Consider the following 27,467-nt stretch of genomic DNA (forward strand, 5'->3'; position numbering starts at 1 on the left):
AAGCTAAAAAAGCTTTGCAGTGAAAAAAAGAAACAAGTTCATCCTGGTTGCTGCCTGCCTATAACTGACATAAGAACCAGCCAGGTAAAATGTGAGAAAATTTGAGTTAGTGAAGCACCTGGTGGTATTCTGGGCTGATGGCCTGACAGGCTAACAAGTAGTTATTGAGAATACTGCTTGGCATTCCTGTGATGCCAGTTAGTGCTGGCAAGGGCTTCAAGTATACATGAATGAACCAACTTGAAAATTTCACAGGCTAGATTGAGCATTTTCTAGCATCTTCCAGGCACCATTATGGCAAAATTTTTCTTGCATGTTGCTAAGAGAGGTATTCCAGAAATGCGGTACAATTACTGTACCCACTAAGCAACCGGTAATATCATCCTTTGAATATTTTAAAAGTAATATGCTGTAGTTATTATTTGTATTATTGCTTTGCAAATCTTGATGTGTGTACTTCAAGTGCTGGAAGTTAATAAAAGATGTACAGAAAAGGAGTCTTAGCTGACATGAAAGATTTGCAATAGGATAATGATTGTGTAGCAAAAGAGTAGTTATCTTAAATATCAGGGCACAGATCATAAACATGACAACAATGATCATAAAATAACATCAGATCATAAACAATACTGATTATGTATCTACTTCCTAGAGATGTGTAATCTTACCAGATGTAGCCGACATTTTCATATATTTACAGAATTTGTATGTAATTCCTAAATAATAAATTTTGTTATATCTTGTTTTCTAAACAGGTGACAAGTGCTCTGGGAGCCTCATACTTGGGGGCACTTAAAGCAAATTATGATATGCCCCGTGACTACAAGAAGAATGTCTCTCCGTTCTTCACGTATATTCATCCTGCATCACTGACTGCCTCTAATATCTCGACCAAAAGCATCTCGACGACTGCCAATGGCGATGAACATGAAAATGTAAATAATTGCTTAAATGGCAAAGTACCTGATGCTGCAAATGGACAAGCCAATGGAATGAGAAAAGATACTCATTCAAGTAGGATTGCAAATGGAAGTAACACCTGCACAGCTGACTGCAACTAACATTCGGTTCTAAAGAATGAGCGAGATAAGAGTGAATGGAACCTAATTGTTAGTGTAAATGAGCTGTAACATATCGCCCTACAAAACTGGTGTAATAATTAGGAAAGAACTTGCTTTCATTTTTACACTTCCATAGTGTGGGTTTTCAGTATTTATAAGTATTGATCTTATTATAATTACAAGATACTGTACAGTATTTATATTTAGAATGATCATTAGACAATTTCTTAGAACAAGGATCTTTAAATGTAATTAAATGAAAAATAAATACTGAGCCACAATTGTTATAATGAAAGCAATCTTTTTTTCCTACTGTTAGTATTGTCTAAATATAGAGGATACATTGATTTTTCCTCTGAGCATTTTAGTCTTCCAGACATAGGTCAAATGTATATTTTTACTATGATATACCTTTCATTACATTTAATGTTTGTAAAATTTTGTATACAGTACTTTAATAGTTTGTAGAAACATTGTAAGATTTAAATTTTTGTATACATAGGAATTTAGTGCTGCCATCAAGTACAGTATAGAAGAATACATGTAAGGTGCTCTTACAAATATTGATAACACTCAAGTTGAGGTTTCAGACAAGTTATTTTAACACGAAGTTTCACACATCCACCAATAAGGAAGATTGTTACATTCTTACATACTTTTCTTTTTATTTATGTATAGAGTCTCAGTTGATGCAAGAAAACTAAGGAGAAAGTAACTGTTTTGTACCCGAGTTATGTATTGTATATTTTTGTTGGCACAAATAAATTTTAAAGGAATTCAATTCACGAAGGAACTGATGCAATTGACATCAAACTGTATGCCACGGATACTGTACATTAAGTCAAAATCCAAGTGATAAAACCCTCATCTATGTTCAATCCTAATAGTATTATTCAAATATTGGTGATATATATATGGATTTTGAGAGATGTTTGTACATAGATTAGAACATCATAAATACCCGTAATTTTTCAAGAGACATGGTTATCTTTTTGAAACCTATCTAGTCAGTAGTTAACAAAAATTATGCTAAATATTTGAAGATGAATTATCACTGGGTATTGGAAGAGCCATTGTAGTAAAGTATGACTAGCACCAGCACAAAACAGCCTTGTTAGGACACTCAACAATGCTTTTATGTTGTGAGTTTAGGTTTTCAAAAATATTTTTTATGCTGCAAACTGAGGAGTGGTCTAAAGCACAGTTGTTATCTCTACTTAACAAGGCATAAGTTTTAAGAAATGCACATTTTTAAAGCACGTTCGAAATGTCGAACAATTTTACATGTAAGTTATTTGTAAATGATTACTATATTCTAGAATCTATTGTTCGGTAATTAATGCTCCTACTCAGACATTTTATATGCAGCATCCTCATGTATTAAAGACTCCAAAAGAAACGCCTGCAATATTTGCCAAAGAATTTCACATTCGTGTTTGACTAGCAAGTACAGTGCAGTACAGCATGTGAATTTTGTAAAATCAAGAAGTGAAAAGTTTTACAATTTCCAGTGTAAGAATATCAAGTGTCCAAAAACCAAACTTAATTTTCCTGGGATAGTAGAGTACTAAATCAAGCCTAATATAGCATATATTAAGCCTAGGATTGCTTTTTATGGCATTGGGCAGGTTATTTTTTTTTTGTGGCAGCATGCCATTTGGGCTATTCCAACAGAGCTTTTTGGAAGGGATGAGGGAGGAGCTGAACAGTCCATTTTTACACCTGACCAAACAGTTGCTGTAAGTCTTGTTACCGGAGGCAAAGCTGAAATTTTGAGACCTTTCACAAATTACCTACTTTTTATATCCAATGTAATGTACTACAGTACAGTATTCTAAATTTTTATCGCCCAATAATTTCCCTATAGCCTGGCATTTATCAATGGATTGGTAACTTACTGTTTAGGATTAAGGTTTTTAGAAAGATATTGTATTGTATACCTCAAGTTAAAGACGTATTTTGAGAAACTGGTAAGCAGCTTGAAACATTGTAAGAAACTGTTGTTTTATTCATATTATTCATGCACTTCTGACTTATTGAAGACACCAATTTTATACAGAATTATACAATACTGCATGTAATTCATAACTTGAATGAACATTACAATAGAAAAATTAATGTTGAACAAAATCAGTACAGTATTATCAATAAAAATTGTGTGTTCATTACTCAACTATTTATTTGTTGCATTATAGAATGTGTTGAGTCTGAGGAATGAGATCTGTTATGTAAGTATTTTTAAATATATTATGTATATTCAATATTTTACTGTGCTCCATAAATACCTTCCATACTATCTTTATCTAATTATCCCTCAGAAATGCCTAGACAGGGTCACTTGCTTCCTTGGAGGGATGGTAAGCAAGTGGCGTGGGACTATACATGTGCTTCCACACTGGCCAGTACCTACCTTCAACACAGCACAAGTGAAGTGGGTGGTGGTGTTTCTTTCAGGTAAATGCAGAAAGCCATTAAATAGAGGTCTGGCATACTGTTAAGAGCTTTGTTCTGATCAGTTCGTAGGGAAAATGTGCATTGATGTTCCTGAAAGAATTAGGTGAAAAATTTATCAGAACTACAAAAGACCAGAGAGCAAAAAGCTTATTGTTCCAGCCTCAGAACCTCAGTGTCATGATTCAGAGGGGAAAATGCCTGTTGCATCTTGGGCACGAGTCCAACTTCGGAGGAATTCGAGGATGTATTCGACTTGCAACAATGATTGAATCTGTGTGACATTTATTAATGTATCCCGTTGGTGTGTTTCATTTTGCTTATATTGGTTGTGCTGTGTGTTTTTCAAAGCCACATTATGTAATTATGGTTTTAGAGATAGTTTGAAAAATATATCTTGCAGTTTAAATTAGTTGTAATTGGATTAATTTTCTGAAAAATGTAAAGTAAATGTAATGGAGGTACAAAAGGGCAAGCTTATTATGAGTGCAGTCTTGCCTCTCCAAGCGTTTCTAACCATAAACTTTCTGGGCTCCCTGGGCCATTCACAGTCCGCTCAGCGATGCGAAAAATGTTTACAATCATTTTATATTTATATATTTTTCACTCCTTTTCAGCCTAACATAATTTCTCTGACTATAACCTTTTTGTTTCCTGTTCACAAAGTACTGTACTCTTTTTACCCAGTCCCTTTCCTGTTATCCCCACTTGTCTTTGTGTGGAACTGTATCAAAATTTTTTTGGCAGTCTAAGAAGTTGAAGTCTACTCATCCTTTCTTCTCATATAATTTTGGTGACCCTGTTATAAAAATCAATAAAGTTAAGCTTGATTTTCCTTCTCTGAAGTCGTGCTTCAGAGAAGCACAACTCTGTAATAAAATTTACTCTCTCCCGAATGTTCCACAATCCTTTTTCCAATTACATTTTCAACCATCTTGCATGGAATGCATGTTAATGACACTGGTCTATAGGTTTCATGTCTCTCTCTTTTCTTAAATATTGGAACTACATTTGATCTTCCAGATTTCTGGTAGCTCTCCCAACTATTGTGTAATGTTGAACACTATAGTTAATGGGTAACACAATGTATACAGAGTATATACTGTACAGTACATTGTATATACAATGTGTCCTATACTGTATACTGAGGACTTCTCAGAGTACCAATCAAATGTATTACAAGACCCAATTTATTTAAGACTTGGTCCATGATGCAGCAGTAGCAAATAAACTAAAAATTTAATTCCAAAATATAAACTAATGATAATCATGAGGGTTAAGCACTTCCTCCAGATCATTGCTGCTTTTTATGGGTCTAAAGGCAATATTTGCAAGAGTTAAGTATATAATGTTTAACTAGGCATAAGTAAAGCTTTTTGAACATACTGGAGTGCCTGAAACATTTTTGATAATGTGGGTAGGTATTTGTTCTATAATTGTTAACATGAGTGATCTCCACTTTTATAGACTGGGATATTCTGACTTCCTTACCAATATCAGGGAAGGCTAGTACTGTAGTTCTAGTGATTTATTGTAGAATAATGCTATGACCGGAGATAAAACACCTTTGTGTCAATACAAGCTGGTTGTCAGTCTGTGACCTGGATATACCTATCTTCCACAGGTATCCATCGCCTAATCTTCCCTTGGCTGTGGCTTTGGTGAACTTGCTTCAGTTCTTGCTATGAACTCCTTTGTGTACAAGTCGTCATCTGCTTCTTAATTGTGGTACAAGATCCTAACTGGCAGACAATTTTGGATGCTGTTCCAAAGTTGTTTGCAACCAATGTAATTAAGAGGACTACTATCAAGTTTATATTGACTAATATGCTAAACTATATATACTCACACTGTACATAACATTCATTCATCAATATACAATACACCATAACATACCTTAATTATATTGAGAAAGTCATAAAAGTAGGTTTGAGTGTAAGGGTTTGAAGGACACACTACTTGATTTTTGACCAACCACAAGCGACCATGTTTTCTTCTACAGCCAACAAATAGTAGAAGGGATCAGTTTCAAACTTCTGTATTCACCTTTAGAGCATCTGGATGCTTGTTATAGGGTGTGAAAAATTTTCTGTAGGTACCTGGACTAAGATAAATGTGTGCAAAATGGAACATAAGCATGTCAGACAAATGCAAGTGTTTCCTGCAGGAAAAGGATTAAGAAAAGCTGGACAAATGGTAGCACCAGAGAGAACCTACTTTCTCTGTGTATCTTTGTGCTTACATTACTCCATAGCATAATAAAATCCATGTGGCTCCTCACACATTAATAACAACTCTTACTATTTAGTTTTCCTCTTCCCTGGTTCTGGATCTGTTTCATCAAGATGAATCTTTGTTTCAACATACTTTTTATCTTGTCACTACTAGTGTTTGGTTTCTTTACTTTCATTAAAAATTAACTACTTCATATATCAAACAACACAAATTATTTCTTAAATGATTTAGGATTATATTTTATATCAAAACTTGTTATAAATAAAACTTAATATCAATAAATGTTCATTTATTTTCTTATTAAATTTACAAATAATTTGAATCGATATATCTTAATCTGAAATATACCCGGTAGTGTCAATAAAAATATCTTCGTCCAAGATGTCTGATGTCTCTTCTTTCCTCTCCTTTTTCTTTTTCTTCTTATTTTTCTTTGTTTTATGCTCACCTGAAATTTGAATGAAGACATATAGTATTATAGTACTGTATTTATCGAGAGAAAATAGTTACAAACTTTCAATAAACAAAACATGATAAGTACTGAATACTGTATTATTAGTTACTGTGTTTTGTTGGAAGTTTGGAAAGTCGATTTTTGACTAAACAAAATTTTTCTGTATTGTGTATACATTACTATTAAGAAAAAACCCTGCTCTTTCCATTTATACCATTACAAATAAATTAGCTATTTAATTATGAGATTAAAAAATTAATCTCTATTACATGATAGAAAATGTGGTTGCATATTGCATATGAAACAACTATCACTGTCAAAACCCGCTAAACCTTTCCCACACCAGAAAGGGGAAGGAAGAGAAAGGGGGACAGTAGAAGGAAGTGATCATGCAGATTACTGAAGAGGAATTGAAACACAAAGCCAATAGGCTTGACAAGTCAGAGAAGTCCATTATGTCCCTCAGGAGCAGCACAAACAGCCTGGAAACTGCATCCGTTGCTGTAGCAACAGATTAACAAGGCCAAGAAATGCCCAGACAAGGAACCAAGATCAACCAGTACCTGCTAAGAGAAGATTTCATGCACCCCACAGGAATAGAAATCTTCCACCAAGCAGCTGCGAGCCTTGTGGTCCACTGTAATCAATACCAACGACAATTTGAGCACCTGGATGTGGAGCTACAATACCCCAACATTACAGAAAAGGGCAGGAGAAAACAAGGCACAAAGGAAGATTCCTCATGAAAGACATGAATCACATGGGGCAACTCCCTTTAATTCACCTGCTTAAATATAGAAAAAAAGGCAGAAACTTATCCAAGGAAAACAAAAGATTGTCTGCCAACTAGGATAAAGGAAGTGGGAACCAAGAAAGGAATACTCATACCCTTTTCCTCCCGAGATGCACAACAAAAAACAGCTGCTGCCAGCTATGTGGGCTCTAAGACCACCATCAAACCCTGAAAGGGAACAGCTCAACTGCCACAGCCAATAGCTTATCCAGCACCTGAACCTGAGAATGCACAAGTCAGAGCCCAGCGAAGCCTCCGTCAGAGAAACTTCGCTGGGCTTCGCTTAGACTAGTGCATGAAAATAGCAGGACTACAGACACGGTAGGAATAAAGCTCCCAGTACAAAGGCTACCATATAGCCTAAGAACATAATAAAGATTCAACGATGAAGGGGAAACCACCTACCCAAACAGTCACACAGACAAGTAGGTGAATGCCAGAAGCAAGGGATGTGTCTTGGATAGAAAATGCACCCATAAATACTCAACACACTAAGATTTATGTAATCATGGACAAGAGCAATCACTTATGTGATTCAAGCAAATCTTCTGAAAAAGCTCAAAGCCCCACACACAAACAAGGAGCTGGACCAGAGTGATTGCAGTTCATTAGACAATGCACTGCTAAATACTATATTCCTCATCGACAAGCCTTGTGGTTCAGGAGGAATCAGCACACAGAAGAGGAACTGTAACCTTTCAAAGCAGGTATCGGTGGTTTAGCAGGAGAAACTCAAGGTAACTACCAAGGAAGGAAACCCTGGTTAACAGTCACAGAGAAATAAAGTAGAGCACATGCAATGTGGGTGACAAAACTGTGAAGAGAAACAATAACAAAACAATGGCCCTCATGGAACAAATGATCCAGGAATAGGTAACACCACTTGGCTGAAGTGTGAGGTAGAGGATGGGCCTTGTCAGAGGTCTGTGCCCTCTGCAGCTGTGACCAAGCAAGCAAGCGAGGGTGTGAACTGACAGGGATCCAGAGTGGCCTGGGTTGCCACCTGGAGGTAGTCAGGCACATCATGGTTAGGGTGATTAGTTTTCTTGTTACCTAAAAATATAAAATTATCTTCATTTTTTTTTTTTTAGTACTTATGCTTTCTGGTGGGGTTTGTTCTTGGTTTTGGGCTGATGACTAATTCCAAAGAGTCCCCTCACTTTATCAAGAGCCGGATTCTGGTTCTGATTTCCAGTAAGCATGGGCTTGTCTTAGAAGCCTGGTATATCTCCCTAATGCTTGGCTGGACCAGCACTTAGCTCAGGAAGCTACTGAAGGGGCCCTCCCAGACACACTGACCCACAGGTTATCACAACAAAAATAAAAAACGCTTACCTTCCTTATCTTCTACCAACAAGTCATCAAACATTTTCCGTTTCTTCTCTGCCTTGTCAATAAGCTCCTGCCAATCAGATTTGTCTCCTCGTTTAAACATACCAACCTAGCATAGAAAAAATACAGTATATATAAGGTAAACTTTCAATTATAGAAAATGTTGTTATGCACACTGTCTAAATGGCTACCTGCCATTACATTTTATGACCTCTGAAAATAGCCAAACTGTCTAATTATGTGCACTTCCTACAGAATGCACCCTGTTACTTCTTATTATCATCACTAACATTATTCTGTTAATATATCTTACAAGAACTGTAATAAATGGTCAGAAGCACAAGCTGCAAGGGTAGACATGTGTTACTGTACATGACCAAGAGTGTTAGATCTAGCATGAATTTGCTCTATATTTTGTATGTTCTTCACTTGATAAGCAAATTAAAAAATTACCTCTCCAAAGTTCATTTTACAATTTTATCTGGCCTGAAATGTTTCACCGATGCTCTCTTCAACATCTACAGAGACAAAGGAAAGTGGATACATAGTAGCTAGGAGTACATTATATACAACAAATATGAAAAGTTGAAGTGAGGAGTTTCGTTAGTCAATGTCGGTTGGGGCAGTAGCTGTGGTATAATGAGAAAGTTTTCTTTTGGTTTTCTTTTGGAAGGTAAGGTGCATCTAACGGTATGCTGGCTGTTGATAATTGGGCGAGTGTTTGATATGTAGCGCCTCTGCCATGTCTAATTTTCTATTATCACTGCCTGTCAATTACAGTATTACAGTGTTGTAGGTCAGGATATCTCTGGTGATGGCCTAGTTGTGTGAAGAAACAAAGTGATCTTTGATAGAGTCTTGTTATTTGTGCACTATCAGACACCTTGAAAGAGTTATTGACTTTTCTAAATATTGAGATAATTAGGGCTGGCAGTCTCCAAGTGGGCATGTAAAGGCACAGATAATATTCGCCTCTTTCAGAACAAGAGTAGACCTGTGAAACTGACCTATTTTCAGTTAATAATTTATAAACAATTGCACCACAAAGTTGTCACATGAAACAGGTGTGCAGTGCAGGGGGGTTAAAGGGCTTATAACAACTAAACAAGAAACTGAAACTTACCTGGAACTTGTTATAAATTATAATACCAAATGAATTGCCCTTTATCTTCAGCTCGTCGACAATGAGCTCATTACATATCTGTGTCTTGAGTTTGATGCTTGCCACCTTCCATAATGCTTCCAAGCTACGTGATCCATGCTTGGAACATGCAAGTGATGTGTATGTTCCCTTGAAAAACAATACAAAAAACTCAAGTTAGCCCTGGACAGTGGTAACTATTCTTAATATTAAGATATAATTTTGTTCACTTAAGTACAGTACTTGTAGTTGGTTTTATACAAGAAATATATCTTAAAATTTTTGCCATCACCTTTGTGGCCTCTGTCTTCCTGGCTACTATTAAAATTACAGCTCGTCACTCAAAATTACCATTAACTGTTGGCTTTACCAAGGATTGCCACTAAAACAAGATATGATTTAGAGACATGTTCACCTACCTTAAACTTATGAATAAATTTATCACGATTCTTGGTACCAACAAAAGAGCTAGAGATGAAGGCATCAACAACATGAGATCCTCGGGGGTCACATGCCATTACTTGCAGGTTTGCTATGCTCATCTCAAGAAAACTGTTTACTACCTGAAATGATAATAAAAATCACTTAGGCCTTGCAGAGGTTGAGAAATTACAGGAATCAAAAGGCACCACATGTGTGGGCAACCACTAAAAGAAGGGTCATGCTCTTTCCTTTTTAATAATAGTGCCAAACAACCTTATTATTGTATTTCTTTAAACCCTCAGGCTGCTGCAATCATCATGTGTTGATTACTTATAAAATGGTGGTTATCATCATGTGATGATTTGTGAAAAGATTTGTTTTTTCCTTAACTACTGTAAGAGATCAGCAATCTAGATTCTAGTAACCTGAATGAATTCATAGTTTGTATTTTAATGATTTCATTTAAAATTTAATAACTATATGGATGCAAGAGAATTTGGCCAGAAACCACCATTTATTACTATGGTCATGTGTTAAATACACTAGGTGCCTGTGGTCATCAAATGACAATTTACATCTTGCTGCTATTACTGTATTTGAATACCAATGGTGCTCATGTAATACTAATAGTGTCACATAAAAATCATGGTATAATACACCCGCTTTCTCTAAGTCACTATGGTAGAGGCTCGCCCTTCAACCTCCACAGAAGGTTTTACCAAGAAATGACAAGAGGATACCGGGTCTATGCAAAATACATCAGCAGTCCTGGTCATAGACCGGGCTCAGATGTGCAACAAGTGAATGATAAACTAAATATAACAATTTCAGTGGTGATAAAAGTGACCAAGATGAGTTTGACAAGTTTATGCCTTGAGAATGACAAACATGCAGGAGGACTTTGTTTGGGCAGAAGGAAACAGCTTTATACACAGTCTGCTATGCCTGAAGATGCAAAAAAACAGGGTGACACCAGAGTTTAGTTTATCTGACAACTGTGAAGTAAAAATTCATTTAAGCATTTGTCAATGTTGATTCAATGGAATATTTTAAACGTTTAAATATCAGAAATTTAAACATTAAATTTTTTGGAAATTGATACTGTATTATAAAAAATTTGTGAAGTGGAGGATAAAAAAAGGGTACTGAGGGATTGTCTCCCCACTCCCACTGGTATTGTTGGCTTGAAGTGAATGTTTGTGAACTGTAATTTAATGCCATATATGAAAAAACATATGATAAAGAAGCATTGAAGAAAGGATCCACAGTCTGGTTTAACATTATTTACCAAGTACAATGTCACAGATTTGAAGTGAAATCGTGTTATGTGACTTTCAAACAGGAATAGTATTAGGTATGCAAATACTGTACAGTATTGAAACTAATATTCCTCCAAAACAATCCAATCTGGTATTCTGTTGAAGATAATGATCGAAAGGTATTTGGACAAGGAATATTTAGTATACACAGACAATTTGTACACTGGTACAAGTCAAAATTTAGGTATATGTTTGATCATGTTCTCTGACAATCTAATAATAAGCAATCAGACCACCCTTCCCTTTCATTTCTGATCTCAGTCGATGAATTGTGCTTGTACAGAGTGTGCTTGTATACAGGATATACTGTATATGCCATAAAAGCAACTAGGTGAATATACATGTATACGTAATGATACACTGATACACTGGGAGCAAACATATGTAAAAAAAAGTTCTCATCTCGTACACAAGTATCTGCAGATACTCGTGTATCTTACTACACAAGTATTTGCAGATACTCTTGTATCTTACTACACAAGTATCTGCAGATACTTGTGTAGCAAGATACAAAAGACATTTTATAGGATAATCAAGCATTGCTATAATAATGGTAATAGTAACAACTACAGTACATGTATTATTACCTTGATAGGCTTATTAAAATTCAACAGTTCCTGTAGAGTAAGAGAACCATGTAGAGATACTGGAGGCAGGTTGCTCTCAGACTGTTTAGCTTGATACTCTTCATAAGGCAACATTCGCAGCAGTAGTGAAGCAAACTGAACCTGTAGTCTCTCTGGCTCCCAGCATCCAAGCAACTGCATCAAACTCTACGGAGCAGAACAATATACTGTACTAGTTTCACAGGAAAAGGGAAATTATTAGCCTAGGATTGTATGGTAATGCTAATCAAACTCTTAGAATCATATAAATACAGTGGAACCTTGATTCAACAAACCTTGATTTGGCAAATCTCCAGTTGGAACGCACACTTTCCAAGCCAGATTTATTCACCAGATTCTTTGAATTGTTTGCTAAAGTGGGGATGTGTGGATTTGCTTAGGATGTTGAGACAAAAGTTCACAGACTGGTGAGAAAGTTGCCCATCAAATCATAGGATATAATTAAAGATTCCCTTAGTGATATCAGCCCACAGAGCATGGGAAACATTAGGGTATAAATGGTAACTATTAATATGGCTCCATTTCATAGATGGGTGCAACATTACAAGAAAGAGTTAGGGCCTTGGGAAAGTCATTGAGCATATTTAAAATCAAATTCTATGGTTAGTTTTCATTTTGAGATTTCCCAGTTTTGTTCACAAATATGGGCCTAATGGAGGCATCTCCGGTTACAACGAATCCCTCACTGCAACGAATTAGGGTTGGTCCCATATAGTTTGTTGAATCCAGGGTATGCTGTACATTTGATGATTCAACAGCATCAGTATAGATAAAAGTATTATACACTCACTTATCCAAACATGCTCATAGCTTTAATTTCAACACCATAATTACTCCAGAACCAGTTAAAACAAGTAATCCACATTCCCATCCAATATTTATGAACATCATAAACCCATTATATTTTATTATAATAATAAACAAATTTTGTTGCTTGTGACAAATTGAGCTATTTAGTGGCTCTCTAAGGTAAACAAAAAGTTCCACCGTCTTCTCCTGACAAGGATGGTGACAGTCTGGCAGATGACATTCTCTCTCTGTATCAGTACAGGAAACTTTACACAAACAGTAACTGCAGAGGCACATAAAAGATGCTAGGAATTCACAAGTGACAAGCTCAAACTAGCCCAGGATGACCAATAAACTACATTTTATGTACTGCAAACTCAAAATCATATAAATTCTCCCTTGGGATTAAATGAGATCTCTACCTAACTGCCTACTACTTCTCAGGTCACCTAATACCACTAACAGATGTGGTGCCTCAAGCATAACATGATTCCTGGGTCCCTGCATGCTCTCATTTCTGCTGATAACAATGGGAGGGGGGAAGATGCAAACAGCCATGGTGAAGTAATAAAGAATAGCGAGCTAGAAAGACAGTGAAATAAACCATGCTACAACAGCCTTTTAATGCAAATCAAGGTCAAGTGGAGCAAGAGCAAAACAAAAGAATTAAAAACACCCTGGAGGAAATACAGGATCAGAGGTCATGCAAGCTCTGAACAATTCATTGGTTCGTCCTCTTCTTGAGTAGTTTTGGTAACCATATTTGAGAAAAAATATTGACCAATTGGAACAAGTTCAGAGCAACAATAATATCAAGACTTGGAAATATATCATACAAAAAATGAAATTTATAATATCAAATGAAGAAAAAATATGAAGCGATATAATATAAGTGTTTAAAATCACTGAAGGACATAACGATGCTTATACTGAAAAATATTTTAACTTTGCACACATACATAACACACAGCAATTATTTTAAAATTACAGGAAAACATATTTACTCTGAAGATACTTAATACTACTTTAATTCAATGGTAAACATGTTGAAGAGTTTACCAGAAGATATAGTAGTGTGGTTAGAAAAAACATTTAAACTTAATATAAATTACAATTTCTCACATACACGACTCTCCAAGTTTATAAGCTTTCCATAAACAGCCGAGATTGGATCTAATAATATGTTCCCATTTGTAAATATTTGTAAACCTTTGTTGTCCAGTGTTCAATAGATATTTTACACTCTTAGCTCTCATATATACTCAGCTGTTGCCTAAGGAAAATTGCTGTTTTCTCCTTATTTATAACAAGAGTGAGGAATCCAAATAAGCTAAACACACTGGAGACAAATCATACAGTGAAAAATCTTCTCACAATACCTTAACACAGTTTGACTGGTGACTAGAGAGTCTGCAACAAGCTTGTGCAAATGCATGAATCACTCCTGTATGACCAGCCTTGACGGCTGCTTCAAGGGCTTCACATACTTCATTGTACAAGTCCTCAAACTGAAAGCAGAGGCAGATTTATGGAAAATACTGAATATATTATGAACAGAAGTTATATATAATCATAATGCTGATACTGGCAGTGATAATAATGATGATGACTGAAAAATCTAAATGTTAAAAATTATGATGGCTAGATATGTTTTTATAATGGTAGTGGTCATGACTATTATATATGTTTTGAGCATAACTGATTAAGGGAACTATGCAGTCCCTATGTTAGGCACATCTCAAAATACAAACTATTGTATTAAAAACAAAAATATCCCTGCTGTACATATACTATAAATTACAATATAGTCACACTATGGAGGGAGAATGCTCGGGTGTGTTTGGATGGATGTGGGGGGTGCAGAAGTGGCTTTAAAGACTACTTTCAGTCCATTCCACTTGTTGACCATCCTTACAGTATACAAGTATAGTACTGTCTTACATTTGACTCATTTGTGTCTCCAGCTTTCAACAATTTCAAGAGGCTGTTATAGTCCACCTTGTATATCCCCCACATTGTTTTGCATGTAGTGATCATATCCTCTCTAATACTTCTCACCTCTAGCATTGTTAGATTAAGTTTCTTCAACATGTCCCTCGTAGTTTAATCATCTCGGTTCAGGTTCCATTCTTGCTGCAAATCTCTTTACTTTATAACAAAAAATCATGCTTCACATAATGCAGATTCTCTGCTAGAGCTGCAAATTCTAGTACTGGTCTCATGAAAGCAGTGTAATTTTACTTCAAAAAATCCTTATTCTTATGCTTGTCAGTTTCCCATATGCTGCCAATGTTGTTATAAATGATGTATATTTCTTCTGGTTTCTTATTGTCTTTTTTCATTTTCACTGCCTTACACTTGAAGATAAACTCGAGCAACCAGACATCTGCCCACTCCTGGAGTTTATCTAGGTCTTCCCATTTCATCTGCAGAAACTGGTATGAATGAGCTTTTGCCCAGTCTGAGGATGGAGTCTTGTGAGACCCCTATATATGCCACATCCCTCTAGCATGAAATTTTCTCAGACTGTAATCCTTTGTTTCTTATCTGTCAAATACGTCCTTATCCAGTACAGTATAGGCTCTTCCCCATTATTGCACCTTGACTCATTATCAGTCTAGTTGCAAATCTCTATACTGTACTTAAACTTATTTTTTGTGTTTCAACAGCTCTGAGTTTCAAATGGCATTGAATGCTCCAGTAATGGCCATGCATAAAAAGTGCATATGGACTTTAAAGCCAAATATTTTAGATTTTTAAATGCAGTTCTTATGCTTTCTACACTAATCTAACAGGGTAGAAGGGTGCATAAAAGCAATTCTGCATACATATGATTACCAGGATAAGGCTGCTCTTCAGAAGTTCAGTAAAAATATTAAAAAATTACCATAATTATTGTTCTTATCTTTAACATATAGTACATTTAAAAATATATTGGTTATACAGTATTGTATATTATTTGTGAGTAAACATCCTCAAATATGTATTCTATTATTTGCAGTAAGAAACATTTAATTAAATTTGGCAACAGCAAAAACCTTGACAATTTTGAACAAGTCTTGTCTTAATTAGTCTAATCTTTTGGATTTACACTGTACTGTATAATGCTTTCCTGTATTCTATAAAATGCCAAACTCATACCGTATCTTTTTCCTTCCATGCAGACAGAAGCTTCTGTACAGCAAAATTTGCTGAACGATGCTGAACCAATGCCTTTATGTTTCCACTGAAGTATTCTTGAAAACTTGTACTCTGCTGCTCACTCGTGGAAAACAGCAGCACAACCTGAGTATACAAAATGTAATTCAGTATTAGATAAAAGCCCCTTTATAAAAGATAAAAATGGCAGTATAATATATGTACATTGCTGTATATACAGTATGTACATTACTTTACAAACAGTATGTACATACATTTGCAGAGAATAAATCACAAAGAAGTGACTGAAAAACATAACTAAACCCACACATGAAAAAAGAAAATACATTAATATTAAAGTCTATCCTGCAACCTTATCAAGTGGAAACTAAGGAATGAAGGGGAAAGAACACTAATAAGGCAAGAGTATAAGAGTATAAATATAAGTGTATAAATATAAGAGTATAAAAGCAAACACTTATAAAGACATGAATACCAAGCATAAAGCAACTTCCAATGAGAAGAAAGTAAAACTAAGCAGAGAAGGGAAGGAAGGTCACCTCAAAAAGTAAATAATGAAAAAAAAGAACCAAATTAAACACAGAGATAGGGACAGAAGAGATAGAAGGCAAACAGAGGGACAGATAGCTACGTCAGATCATTTGTGCTAAGATTAGTCCTGTTAATTCTTGTCTTAATAAACAACTTAAATGCTCTAATCTTCTTAGTAAGCATGATCCAGGATTCATTTTGTTTCATACCTTTCAACTCTCTCTCCACTTAAGCTATATGTTTTTTAAATATACCCACCACACCACAACTTCGTATTCTAATTTCAGCTCCATATAAGTATTAAATAATTAACTGTCCTGTCCATGTTTTCCAGAGGTTGGCTAGCATTGCAAAGGTTTCATGAATTTGCCGTTTATATGATCTCTAGGTAACACATTGCTTTTAATGCTTACTCCAATGTCCCTTTCTCTGTCCAATTTTATCACAGACTATGTAACATGGAGCCTATGTCCTACTCTCTTCATACTCAATTGCATGACACAATTCATATTAAATTCCATCAATCATTGTCAACTCTAGTGGCTCAGACTGTCAACAGCTCATGTTGAAGGTTATTGGAATCTCTTAGATCACTGATTTGCTTGAACATTTTGGCATCTGCAAGCATATTCATGTAACACCATTTTCTATGGAAGGTCACTGATATAGACAATATTATTCAGGTTAGCACCAATTCCTGTGGCACCTCACTAGCTATCCATCTCATCTAACAACCCAGCTTTTAATTCCCTCCACACTCAGTCTGCTCTGTCATTTTGGACTAAAAATGCTTTTCAGGGAGGCCCCGTGATCACTGATGCTTGGTTTGTTAGACTAGAGCTGCATCACACAGTCCTGTGGCTGTGGTATGGCATTATTTGTGTGATATTCACACTTCCATCAAGGGTGCTCGGTTAATCCTTTGTCTCAGTGGGCCAAAAACATTTCAAGAGCCTGAAAACAAGAAGTGGGAAGAAGAGCTGTAATATATTGTCCCATAAGCTCCAGTTACTAAGGCAGCCAACACAGAAAAACAGAAAAAGACCAACATACCTCTAGCAAACGTGTAGCTGGGTTATCCTGGAAAATAGGGGGCACTTCAACTTTCATGCCTTCGTCATACTGGTCCTTGTATGAAGCAGTGACCCCAGGGAAGCCATGTTTAATAATGTGAGACACTAAGATTTCACACTGTTTCTCATCAACTTTAATCAGCACTATCAGCAACGATTGCAACACAGCTGAACCTGAATCACTGCAGATTATTTCTGTGGAAGGCAGAGAAACTTTTGCATTGCCCATCATTTTAACTCTTGTAAACATCAAGTGATCAATATACAAAACATATTATCAACAAAACAAACATGAGTGTTAGGAAAGAGATTAACAAACTCATGTTAGAAATTTGAGTAAAACACACACACACCTGTTTTCTATCCTCCCGGCAGATTATCTCATGCCTCTCTGGGCACATGTTCCACATATATTATTCATACTTATACCTTATCATTCAATCATACACATAACTCAATATTCTCATACTTCTACAAATGAATTCAGTAGAATAATAAATACTCCTATTTTAGCAACTGCTTGTAGTACGAAGACCAAGCCTACATTTATATTACCACACCAAGAGAGAGAGAGAGAGAGAGAGAGAGAGAGAGAGAGAGAGAGAGAGAAAGAGAGATGGCTTTCTCCCTCAACCCTTAGCAGATAAGGCAATCACCTGGTGGTGCTTGAGGACGTTAGATTAATTGGTAACTAGTGTGTTAATAAATTTGGTGATTTAGTGGTTCTAAACATTATTTGAAGCGAGGGCAAGTGCTTTGAATATTCTCTCAATATTACTGTAAGCAATTCACCTCAATAGCAGTTTGATCATTGAATCTCATGAGCTGCCTACCACAAGGCAGCTGGTAACGGTACTATTCTCTGGTGTGCCAAGCCAATCACCAGAAGCCTGGTGTATTCATAATGTCCTAACCCTGCCAATGACATAAGCTAAGGAAACTACCAAAGAGGCTAGCCCAGAATACTTTTAACTTTCATCGATATATAAACCAGTGTTGTAATTTTTAAATAGAAATAAAACATTATACTGTAGTTATTTCTAATATTATTGACAACAGCATAGTGTATTTGATTTATAATATACAATGATTCCTTTGTAATAATTGTGTAAATAATGTCAAAGCATGCATACACTCATTCTGAGATGCATGTGGCCTGCAATAATGGGTTTTAAATTTAAATGAAAGCACACAAGACCAACAATGAGAATTTATATTTTGTATGTTCTTATATATAACTGTCTATAACTTTTAAAGATAAAATATAATAATTTTTGTTTACACCAAAGGACACAGTATTGTATATAATTATTTCAGCAGGTAAAGGGTTACTTTTTATTTTTATTATTTATATATATAAGAGTTCTTACATTTTTGTACAGCCACTAATACGCATAGCGTTTCGGGCAAGTCCTTAATCCTATGTTCCCTGGAATATGACCCCCGCGAAGAATCGTTTTTACAACCAAGTACACGTTTTACTGTTGAGTTAGACGCTACAGTTAAGGATTTGCACCCAGTAAATCCTCCCCGGCCGGGATACGAACCCAGGACAAAGCACTCGTGGAACGCCAGGCGAGCGTCTTACCACTGCGACATGGAGACTGCTAATGAGTACGGTTAATGAGTAAAGGTGTAATGATTACAGAGCTTTAATGAGTTCAATGCACTATAATGAGTACATTGTGATGTAATGAGTAAATAATTGTATAAGACTATAGGAACTATAACTAAGAATAAAGATGTGAAATAAGAACAAGGATATACAAAAAAGTACAGGATGAGTTTAATTTGGCAACAGTTTTGAATGGCTCAAAACATATACAGTACAATACTGTTGTCGCATTTTCACATTCTATTGTATTGATTGTGATTATTTTGTACAGCCACATTATTATTTGCACATTGTATAAAAGTGTACAGATAAAAAGATAAGAACTTACCTGGAAGGTTAGGCAACTGAGTAAATCTTACAGCAATATCAGGAAGTAATTGTTTTAACTGTGGAGGAACTGCCAGGAACTTTCCACTCTCTTGAATTAAAGCATGATTAGATTGAGATCGGTGGCTGCTTTTTACAGAGTCTTGAATTTCCACTCCTGAACATATTTCTAAAACCGAGCGTACAACGTGACTGGCGTATGTGTCATGTATGAAGTCTTCCAAGTTATTATAAACAAATCTTCCGACCTGCAAGAATAGAGCACAAAAATTTAGTACCGAATAAGTAAAATTGTTCTATTTATTTTACTTTCTTCATGTCTGATGTATCAAGCAAATAGTATCACCACATTGCATACAATGAGATGAAAGCAGTTTCTGCTAGGGTATTAATTGGGTTCATTCTGCCTAGGCTAATGCCTTCATTCATTTGTACATTCTTTCCACAAAATGGCACTGCTGCACAAAATTTGCAATTAAAAAAAAAAAACTTTTTTACAGGTAGTATAAATGAATTGTCATTGTTAACCTATTTTGATAGTGTAATTATTTAAAGAGCATTGCTAAGAATATAAGTACTGTATAAAAAACTTCAGAAGGTCTATTGCCCCCATGTAAGATAGCTCCTATTTATGCCAAACCAAACTCATTCACATACTGTTACTGCTACTACGAATCTTACATTCCTCAGCACCTTTCTCAATTGTCTACCTCCCACTCCGTGAAGTACAGTATATTGAATTTTACAGTATTTCATCATTGAATTGTCATTTATCATGTCTGTTCTTCAAATAACCCATTATCCATGTTTTTTTTTTTAGAATACAGCACATACAAGAGTTCTTACATTCTTGTACAGCCACTAGTACGCATAACGTTTCAGGGAAGTCTTTAATCCTATGTTCCCTGGAATACGACCCCCGCGAAGAATCTTTTTAACAACCAAGTACTCATTTTACTGTTGAGTTAAACAGAGGCTACAGTTAAGGATTTGCACCCAGTAAATCCTCCCAGGCCAGGATACGAACCCGGGACAAAGCGCTCACAAAACGCCAGGCGAGCATCTTAACCACTACCCCACGGAGACTGTGTAAACAACATATGGTATTTTTAACTAATTGATCCAAGACACAGTGAATAAAGTTAATAATGTGCAGTAGTAGAGGCACTTAATAAGCCTTAAGTTGAGCTTTTATCTCTAATTCTGGCCATCAAATAGTAAATTTCTAACAATTAATAATGGGTTGTCATTATTTTCATTATACAGTACTGTAATTAACATTATTTAGTTCTTTGCTGTTTTAATTTGTTATTGTCAGTATAAATCCAGGAAGACTGAGGCTTCACTGATCTGCAGATAGCAAAAGCTTTGATTACTCTCCAGACAGGTGGAGGCTTTTATGATCTCCAGTTTATTTGGTTGATCTTCAGGTTATTTGTGATTTTATAACATGGTCAAATTTCATCCTCATTCATCCAGAAAATCATGAGTTTGAGAAACTATTTACTATTTGTGTCTGCAGAATCAAGATATTAGCTCTTGGACCCTAGCTTTCTAACCAATCTAATCTATTTTTCCTCTATATCTACTATATATATTTCTCTAACATATGCACACATACAATAGCAGTTGTATGGTGCCCATGTCTTAAGAACCACATCAACAAACTGGAAAAGGTGCAAGGACATACAACTAAATAGCTCCCAGAACTGAAGGACAAGAGCTACGAGGAGAGGTTAGAGGCACTAAATATGCCAAAATTAGAAGATAGAAGAAAAAGAGGTGATATGATCATTATGTACAAAATAGAAACGGAAATCGATAAAATTAAAAGGGAAGAATTCCCGAGACCTGAAACTTTAAGAACAAGAGCTCATAGATTTAAACTAACTAAACAAAGCTGCCAAAGGAATACTGTATAAGAAAATTCACTTTTGCAAACAGAGTGGTAAGTAGTTGGAACAAGTTAGGTGAGAAAGTGGTGGAGGCCAAAACTGTCAGTAATTTTAAAGAGTTATACGACAAAGGGTGCTGGGAAGACGGGACATCACGAGCATAGCTTTCATCTTGTAACTACCCTTTGGTAATTACTTAGGTAATTACATCCCCAGAGTGCTGTCCACTCAGCTGTGAAGCCCCCCCAGATTCTCCAAAATTCTTTTAATTAATAGTTTTTGATGTGAGATATAACTGGTAGTCCATGTGAAAATAACAATGCTGCATTTTCTGCAATCTAATAATCATCCTACAACAGAACAAAAATGTTTCATATCTAACTTTACTGTAATTGTCTTTGTTTCTTAACCCTTAAAGGGTGCAAAAACTAATAATTTAATAAGTTTTTTATAAATGATTTAAAAATATTAAAAGTTACCCCTTAGTTTTATGTTTAACTTTCATGGTGGATTCAGAAAAAGTCAAACAAATATGAGTAAACAAAGAAAATATCTAAAAATTGTCTGAAACTTAATACAGTATATTTAAAAATACCTGTATTTGTGGGCACTATAGAGCAATATGCTCAAAAATTCTTTTAATTAATTAATTTTATTGTACAGCATAATAACAAGGTTTATCATTTTATTAGATCAATTTTAGTAATTATAGGAATTTATAAGCATATTCTGATTTCTCTAAATTTTTAATTTAACAAAAATTAAATAATGAAACAGTCATCTAAGGGTTAAATTAAATTCTAACCTTATGCATGAATGTAATGAATTCTTCTCTTTCTTCATCAGTAATAGCTACGACAATTTCCTTGACCTCTCCTCCATCAGTTTCTTCACAATGTTTTTGTACTGCACCTTTCTGATTAAATTAGAAATATTACCTTTGCTTGAGGAAGCAACCAAATTTAACAACTAAAAAATATTATAAATTTAATAAAATTTTGAAAATAATTGTAGAAAATATGTCATATGATACACACAAGCATGTCATTGTAAAACTCCCTGGTTTGGGAATACAATTGTAGTTTCAATGAACAAATTCAAAAGAAACATAATAGGGATGGAATTGCTGTATTATTTCAAGTGTGGGTTAGACATCTCCAATATATGAATGAGTCTGGTTTGGCATAAATAGGAACGACCTCACATGGGGCAGTAGGCCTTCTGAAGTTTCAGTTATTCTTATACTCGTATATTTATCAAAGTTCTATAAATAATTACAATATCAAAATAGTTTAACAATGACAATTCATTTATAATACCTGTGCATTCTTTAACGAAAGTGTCAGCAAAGTCTGCAAAACATGTGAAGCATAGGGATCAATGCATGTTGATCTGAGATCCTCAGCAAATACCCGAGACAAAGCTTGAACTTGCTTGATATTTGCAAGGGGTAATGCATCATCTAAGATTCGCGACACAATCTGGTTGCCTGCCAGACTCTTCACCTGCCCTTCTCGCTCAAGTTCATGAAAGAAGTTTTGCACTAAAATCTCTGGAAGATTTTAATAATATTAGAGTATTTAATAAGACTTAAAGCACAACTTACAAAATTCATATTAAAACAATAACTGAAATATATATTAAATACATTGCTACACAGTCAGATATAACACATATAACTAGTATGTGTTTGGACACAGAGCCTGAAATCCAAGAAACCATGCCTGAGCCAGCCACCAATGAGCCACAAGGATCATTGTACCAGCAAATGTCTCCAGCTTAAATAGAACAGGAAGCCGCAGCAGAATCAGGGGCAAAGAGGGGGGAAAAAAAAAAAAGAGACAAAGAATATCCCACTAATACTGGGCCTAACTTCAAGGTACCTTTTTACTGTTAGGTAAACAGAGGCATCAAGTGAAAAAAAAATATACCCAAACATCTCCATCCTGCTGTACAGGTGTAAACCAACTATGCTCACTGCTGAGCTATCGGTAATACATTTACTGTACTGTACTATTCCTAAGCCAAACGAAATGTAACTAATTATAAAGGTCTGGTGGGTTCTCAGAGTTCAACATAGTACATACAATAGAAATCTGGATATATTTTGCTTATTGGTATATACATACATATACATACTGAGTATAGGGTGTGATGCAACTGTGATATGAGGTCACAAATAAATGTTCCCAGAGGTAATACAAATGTTTGGGCATGTTACCTTTCACCTGATTCTGCTGTTCAGCTAGCAATAAATAGACAGAGAGAGAGAAGTCAACTGTTGTGGGTTCATCCAAGGAAAAATCAGTTATTGGCCAAGTTACCTCGATATGTCAAACAGGCTCTCTTTTTCCACTAATGAAAAACCATTATGCACTGGGATGGATACAAGTACAGTACTGTCACTTTGAATGCAAGATAATTTTCCAATGGATTTTGAAATCTGCCTAACCTAACCTAACAACCCAACCCTAACATAACTAAACCCAAACCAATCTAACCTTACCCAACAGAGTCCAATACTAGCTAACCTAAGCTAATACATCCTAGCCTAACTATACATACAGTTTTAACAAACAGAAAATGAGCCTTCTCAAATCGTCTTATGTATGAAATGACCATACTTTACTGGGATACCTCTATTGGATATGAATGCGTCACATTGTACACAAGACGGTTTTCCAATGGATTTGAAAAACATAGATCCTACCCCAACCTGACCCAATACAACTTAAACTGCATTAGACTTGGTTAGGTTAACATAAGCTAGTACATCCTTACCTAATAATATACTGTATAGTTTTAATAAACAAAATACAAACTTCAATTATTTTCAAATCTTTCAACAATTCATAAATGTTGCCATTTCTCATTTAATATTAAGAGATAACACATGTTCTTTTTCTCCTATTCTTGTTTTACCTGAGGGCCTCTAACACTAGTGGCTTCGACAAGGACAGGAAGCTGGCAGCGTGTCGAAGGTAACCTTTATTTATTTAATTTATTTATTTAATTATATATATATACAAGAAGGTACATTGGGTTTGTGAGAATACATTGGATAGTACAGTATTTACATTCTTGTAAAGCCACTAGTACGCGCAGCGTTTCGGGCAGGTCCTTAATCTAGCAGATAATTTTAAGTAGGTAATTTCTATCAGAATTGATAAATGATAAAGATACATTGCAAGAGAAAAATGAGATGAGAGAGCTTAGTAAGTATATTAAAGCACATTGTTATATTAAAGCTCTGATTGATTACATTGACAGCTTGATTAGTAATTTAAACAAGATTAATAGACACCATACAGCAGATTGACAGCACATATAAGACAGCAATGATCACATGATCACCTTATGCCATTTATATTATACCTTCCTTAAATGCTGTACAGTATATAATTTGCTAAATTTCTTGGACAATGTTCATGTTAACTTACTTATAAATAAAGAATCTGAATCTACTTCTTGTTTAGAATTGAATAAAGTGTTTATCTCATCAAACCTCTAAGCAACCTAACTAAATTTTTTTAAGTTATGCCCGTTACCAATTAGATAACGGGTTTCAGTGAAACCTGTTGTTGTCTGACCAAAACCTCCCCAACCCCCAAAAACCTATATTGTATTCTTACAAGAAACAGACAAATATACGAAGTGTTTGCAAACCCATGTTTATTTATTTATTTATTTATGCATATACAAGAATGTACATAAGGAATGTGAGGATACAAATATGGTAATTACAGTCTTGTAAAGCCACTAGCACACGCAGCGTTTCGGGCAGGTCCTTAATCTAAGAAAATTTTAAGGAGGTAAATACTTGCAAAAATTATAGACAAAAAATGATAACAGATTACATGAAATGAAAAAAAGATGAGAGAAAATTGTAGGTACAGTATATTAAACCACATAGGTAGCTAAGATTGATTGCAATGACAGCTTGAATGGTAGTTGACAAAAAAAAAAAAAAAATTGGTAGGCACAATACAGCAGAAACAATATAAGATTGGTTGCAATGACAGCTTGAATGGTAGTTGACAAAAATTGGTAGTCACAATACAGCATATGGCTAGCACATAAAAGAAGACAGCAATGAACACAATGATAAGGTTGTTTGATATTACATAAAAATTAGGAGATTGGGTAACACTAGGTACAGAGCAAATTTAAAGCTCAGTGTAGGAAACTAAGATGATGAAGTTAGGTACTTTTTGGTTTTGCTTTTAAATAAGGCAAAAGTTTTACAGTTTTTCAATTCACTAGGGAGTGAGTTCCATAGACTAGGTCCCTTAATTTGCATAGAGTGTTTACAGAGATTAAGTTTGACCCTGGGGATATCAAAGAGATATTTATTTCTGGTGTGGTGATAATGGGTCCTATTACATCTGTCCAGGGAGAGTTTCAGAGCATGGTTTGCATTTAAGAACAGGGTTTTGTAAATGTAGTTGACACAAGAGAATGTGTGGAGGGAGTTAATATTTAGCAAGTTTAGGGATTTAAACAAGGGAGCTGAATGTTGTCTGAAAGCAGAGTTAGTTATCATTCTGATAGCAGATTTTTGCTGTGATGATGGGCTTAAGGTGGTTTGCAGTGGTAGACCCCCATGCACAGATACCATAATTAAGATAGGGGTAGATTAGTGCATAATATAGTGAGAGGAGAGCAGAGTTAGGAACATAATATCTGATTTTGGAGAGTATACCAACTGTCTTAGAGACTTTCTTAGTTATGTGTTGAATGTGGGTGCTGAAGTTGAGCATGTCGCCTACCTCTCTCTTCTCCCTCCACATGCTTCATTTGCTCGAACACTCGCACATAATATGTATATTCATCTTCAGACAGCTTTCTTCCTTTGCCGTAATGGCCTCGTTTAGCCATCTTTTTCGTTTGACGAAGGAAATTTTCTTTTTTCTTCTTCTTGTGCCTGTATCCGCCGCCTTGCCCCACGTGCGCCATGTTGACACTCATGCAGGGTTCAGGGGCCGGATTCAAGAAGGTACTTACGAAGGTTTTTCCTCTTAGCTAAGAGCGTTTTCCGTCTTAGCGCCTTCGTGGCCTCCGTATTCAATTAACTACCCTAAGTGGAAAAACCTTCGTAAGTTCATTCCGGGATTTAAGTGTGGTTTCGACCACTCGTAGCTTTACGTAAACTGGATATAAGTCATTTTTTCTCTACTACATAACACTGGGATCGATTTATGATATTGGAACATGACCAAAATATTATAGCTGGAGAGGAGTCCTTCGTGTTAGTTATATATGCATTCTCTGCTTGAAACTTGAAGTAAATATGTGTTTGATGATAGTAGAATTAGTTTTATAATAGCAAGATATTATACCAGTAGTTATTAAGTAAATAAACACTGGTGAACATGAAATATGAGAGAAGGTGATGAGCCCTGCCTGATGGGATCATTTACTATCACCAAATGCCCCTGTTCACCTAGTAGTAAGGGTGTACCTTAGCTATACATACCCATTTCTAATTTATTTAGTTTGGTTTTATTTTGAAATTAAATCTGGGTGAGACATAAAATAAAAATATGCTGCACAAATGATGTTAGGTAAGGAAAAGGGTAAAAATGTCACAAACTTTATTCATTGAATACTTAAAGCTATAATTATGACTATATAGATTATTAAAAAAGAGAGAGGGAAGTAGGGGTCCAAGACCTCTTCCTGTTATACAATTTTAGTGTGGAACAAGTAATTATCAAAACTTGCCCGAAACGCATTGCGTAATAGTGGCTTTAGGCATTGTATGTACTAGCTCTATCTATATATCAATCCATTAATGTAACATCACTTGTATGTATATACCTTACCTGAATAAACATATTTATTTATTTATTTATTTATTTAAAAGAAGGCACCATGCCGGGAAGGCTATGTAGCAGTAAGGCAGTGAGGCGAGGCAGCTACTTATTTGAGAAATGCTTATTTTATTTACCTTATAAGCTGAGGCAACTTATTTTATTTGAGGAATACTCAGCTGATTCCTCTACATTTAGCATGGAACAAATTTGTGTCCAAGACCTCTTCCTGTTACTCAATTTGGCTGTGTGTAACCAAACTAGAAGTGCTCTACAAATCAAGGGACCCAGAATGTGGAATGACCTCCCGAATCATGTCAAAGGCTGTACCTCTCTCAACCAGTTTAAGAGTTAAACCAAGTACTGCCTAATTAACTCCATGTAACCTAACTTACCTTCTAAATGTCAACCCATGTCTTGCTATTTTTTA

At 35.4% G+C, this 27,467-nt stretch overlaps 2 protein-coding genes across 3 annotated transcripts in view; one reads left to right on the forward strand and one right to left on the reverse strand.

Moving 5' to 3' along the window:
- Nagk (N-acetylglucosamine kinase) overlaps window positions 1-3,355 on the forward strand; it is a 58,874-nt gene extending 55,519 nt beyond the window's left edge. The window contains 1 exon segment of the mRNA XM_069338318.1: window positions 756-3,355. Within this exon segment, the coding sequence (XP_069194419.1) occupies window positions 756-1,061 (306 nt within the window). The 3' untranslated portion in view covers window positions 1,062-3,355.
- Window positions 3,356-6,021: 2,666 nt separating this feature from the next.
- Window positions 6,022-26,274, reverse strand: LOC123760322 (nucleolar protein 9). 2 transcript variants are annotated; one of them, XM_045745909.2, is made up of 12 exons: window positions 25,994-26,272; window positions 22,544-22,776; window positions 22,030-22,140; window positions 19,331-19,577; window positions 17,368-17,582; window positions 15,766-15,909; window positions 14,004-14,132; window positions 11,797-11,982; window positions 9,887-10,030; window positions 9,450-9,617; window positions 8,330-8,435; window positions 6,022-6,195 (listed from the first exon to the last, which is right to left on the reverse strand). In XM_045745909.2, exons 1-12 carry the CDS (start codon window positions 26,190-26,192, stop codon window positions 6,080-6,082), a joined length of 1,998 nt encoding a protein of 665 aa, XP_045601865.2. In that variant the 5' UTR covers window positions 26,193-26,272; the 3' UTR covers window positions 6,022-6,079. The 2 variants fall into 2 exon arrangements, with proteins under 2 accessions (XP_045601865.2, XP_045601866.2); XM_045745910.2 differs by lacking the exon at window positions 22,030-22,140 and having other exon boundaries at window positions 25,994-26,274.
- Window positions 26,275-27,467: the final 1,193 nt, after the last annotated feature.

Source organism: Procambarus clarkii, chromosome 39 (assembly GCF_040958095.1).
Source record: "Procambarus clarkii isolate CNS0578487 chromosome 39, FALCON_Pclarkii_2.0, whole genome shotgun sequence".
NCBI classification, from domain to species: Eukaryota; Metazoa; Arthropoda; class Malacostraca; order Decapoda; family Cambaridae; genus Procambarus; species Procambarus clarkii.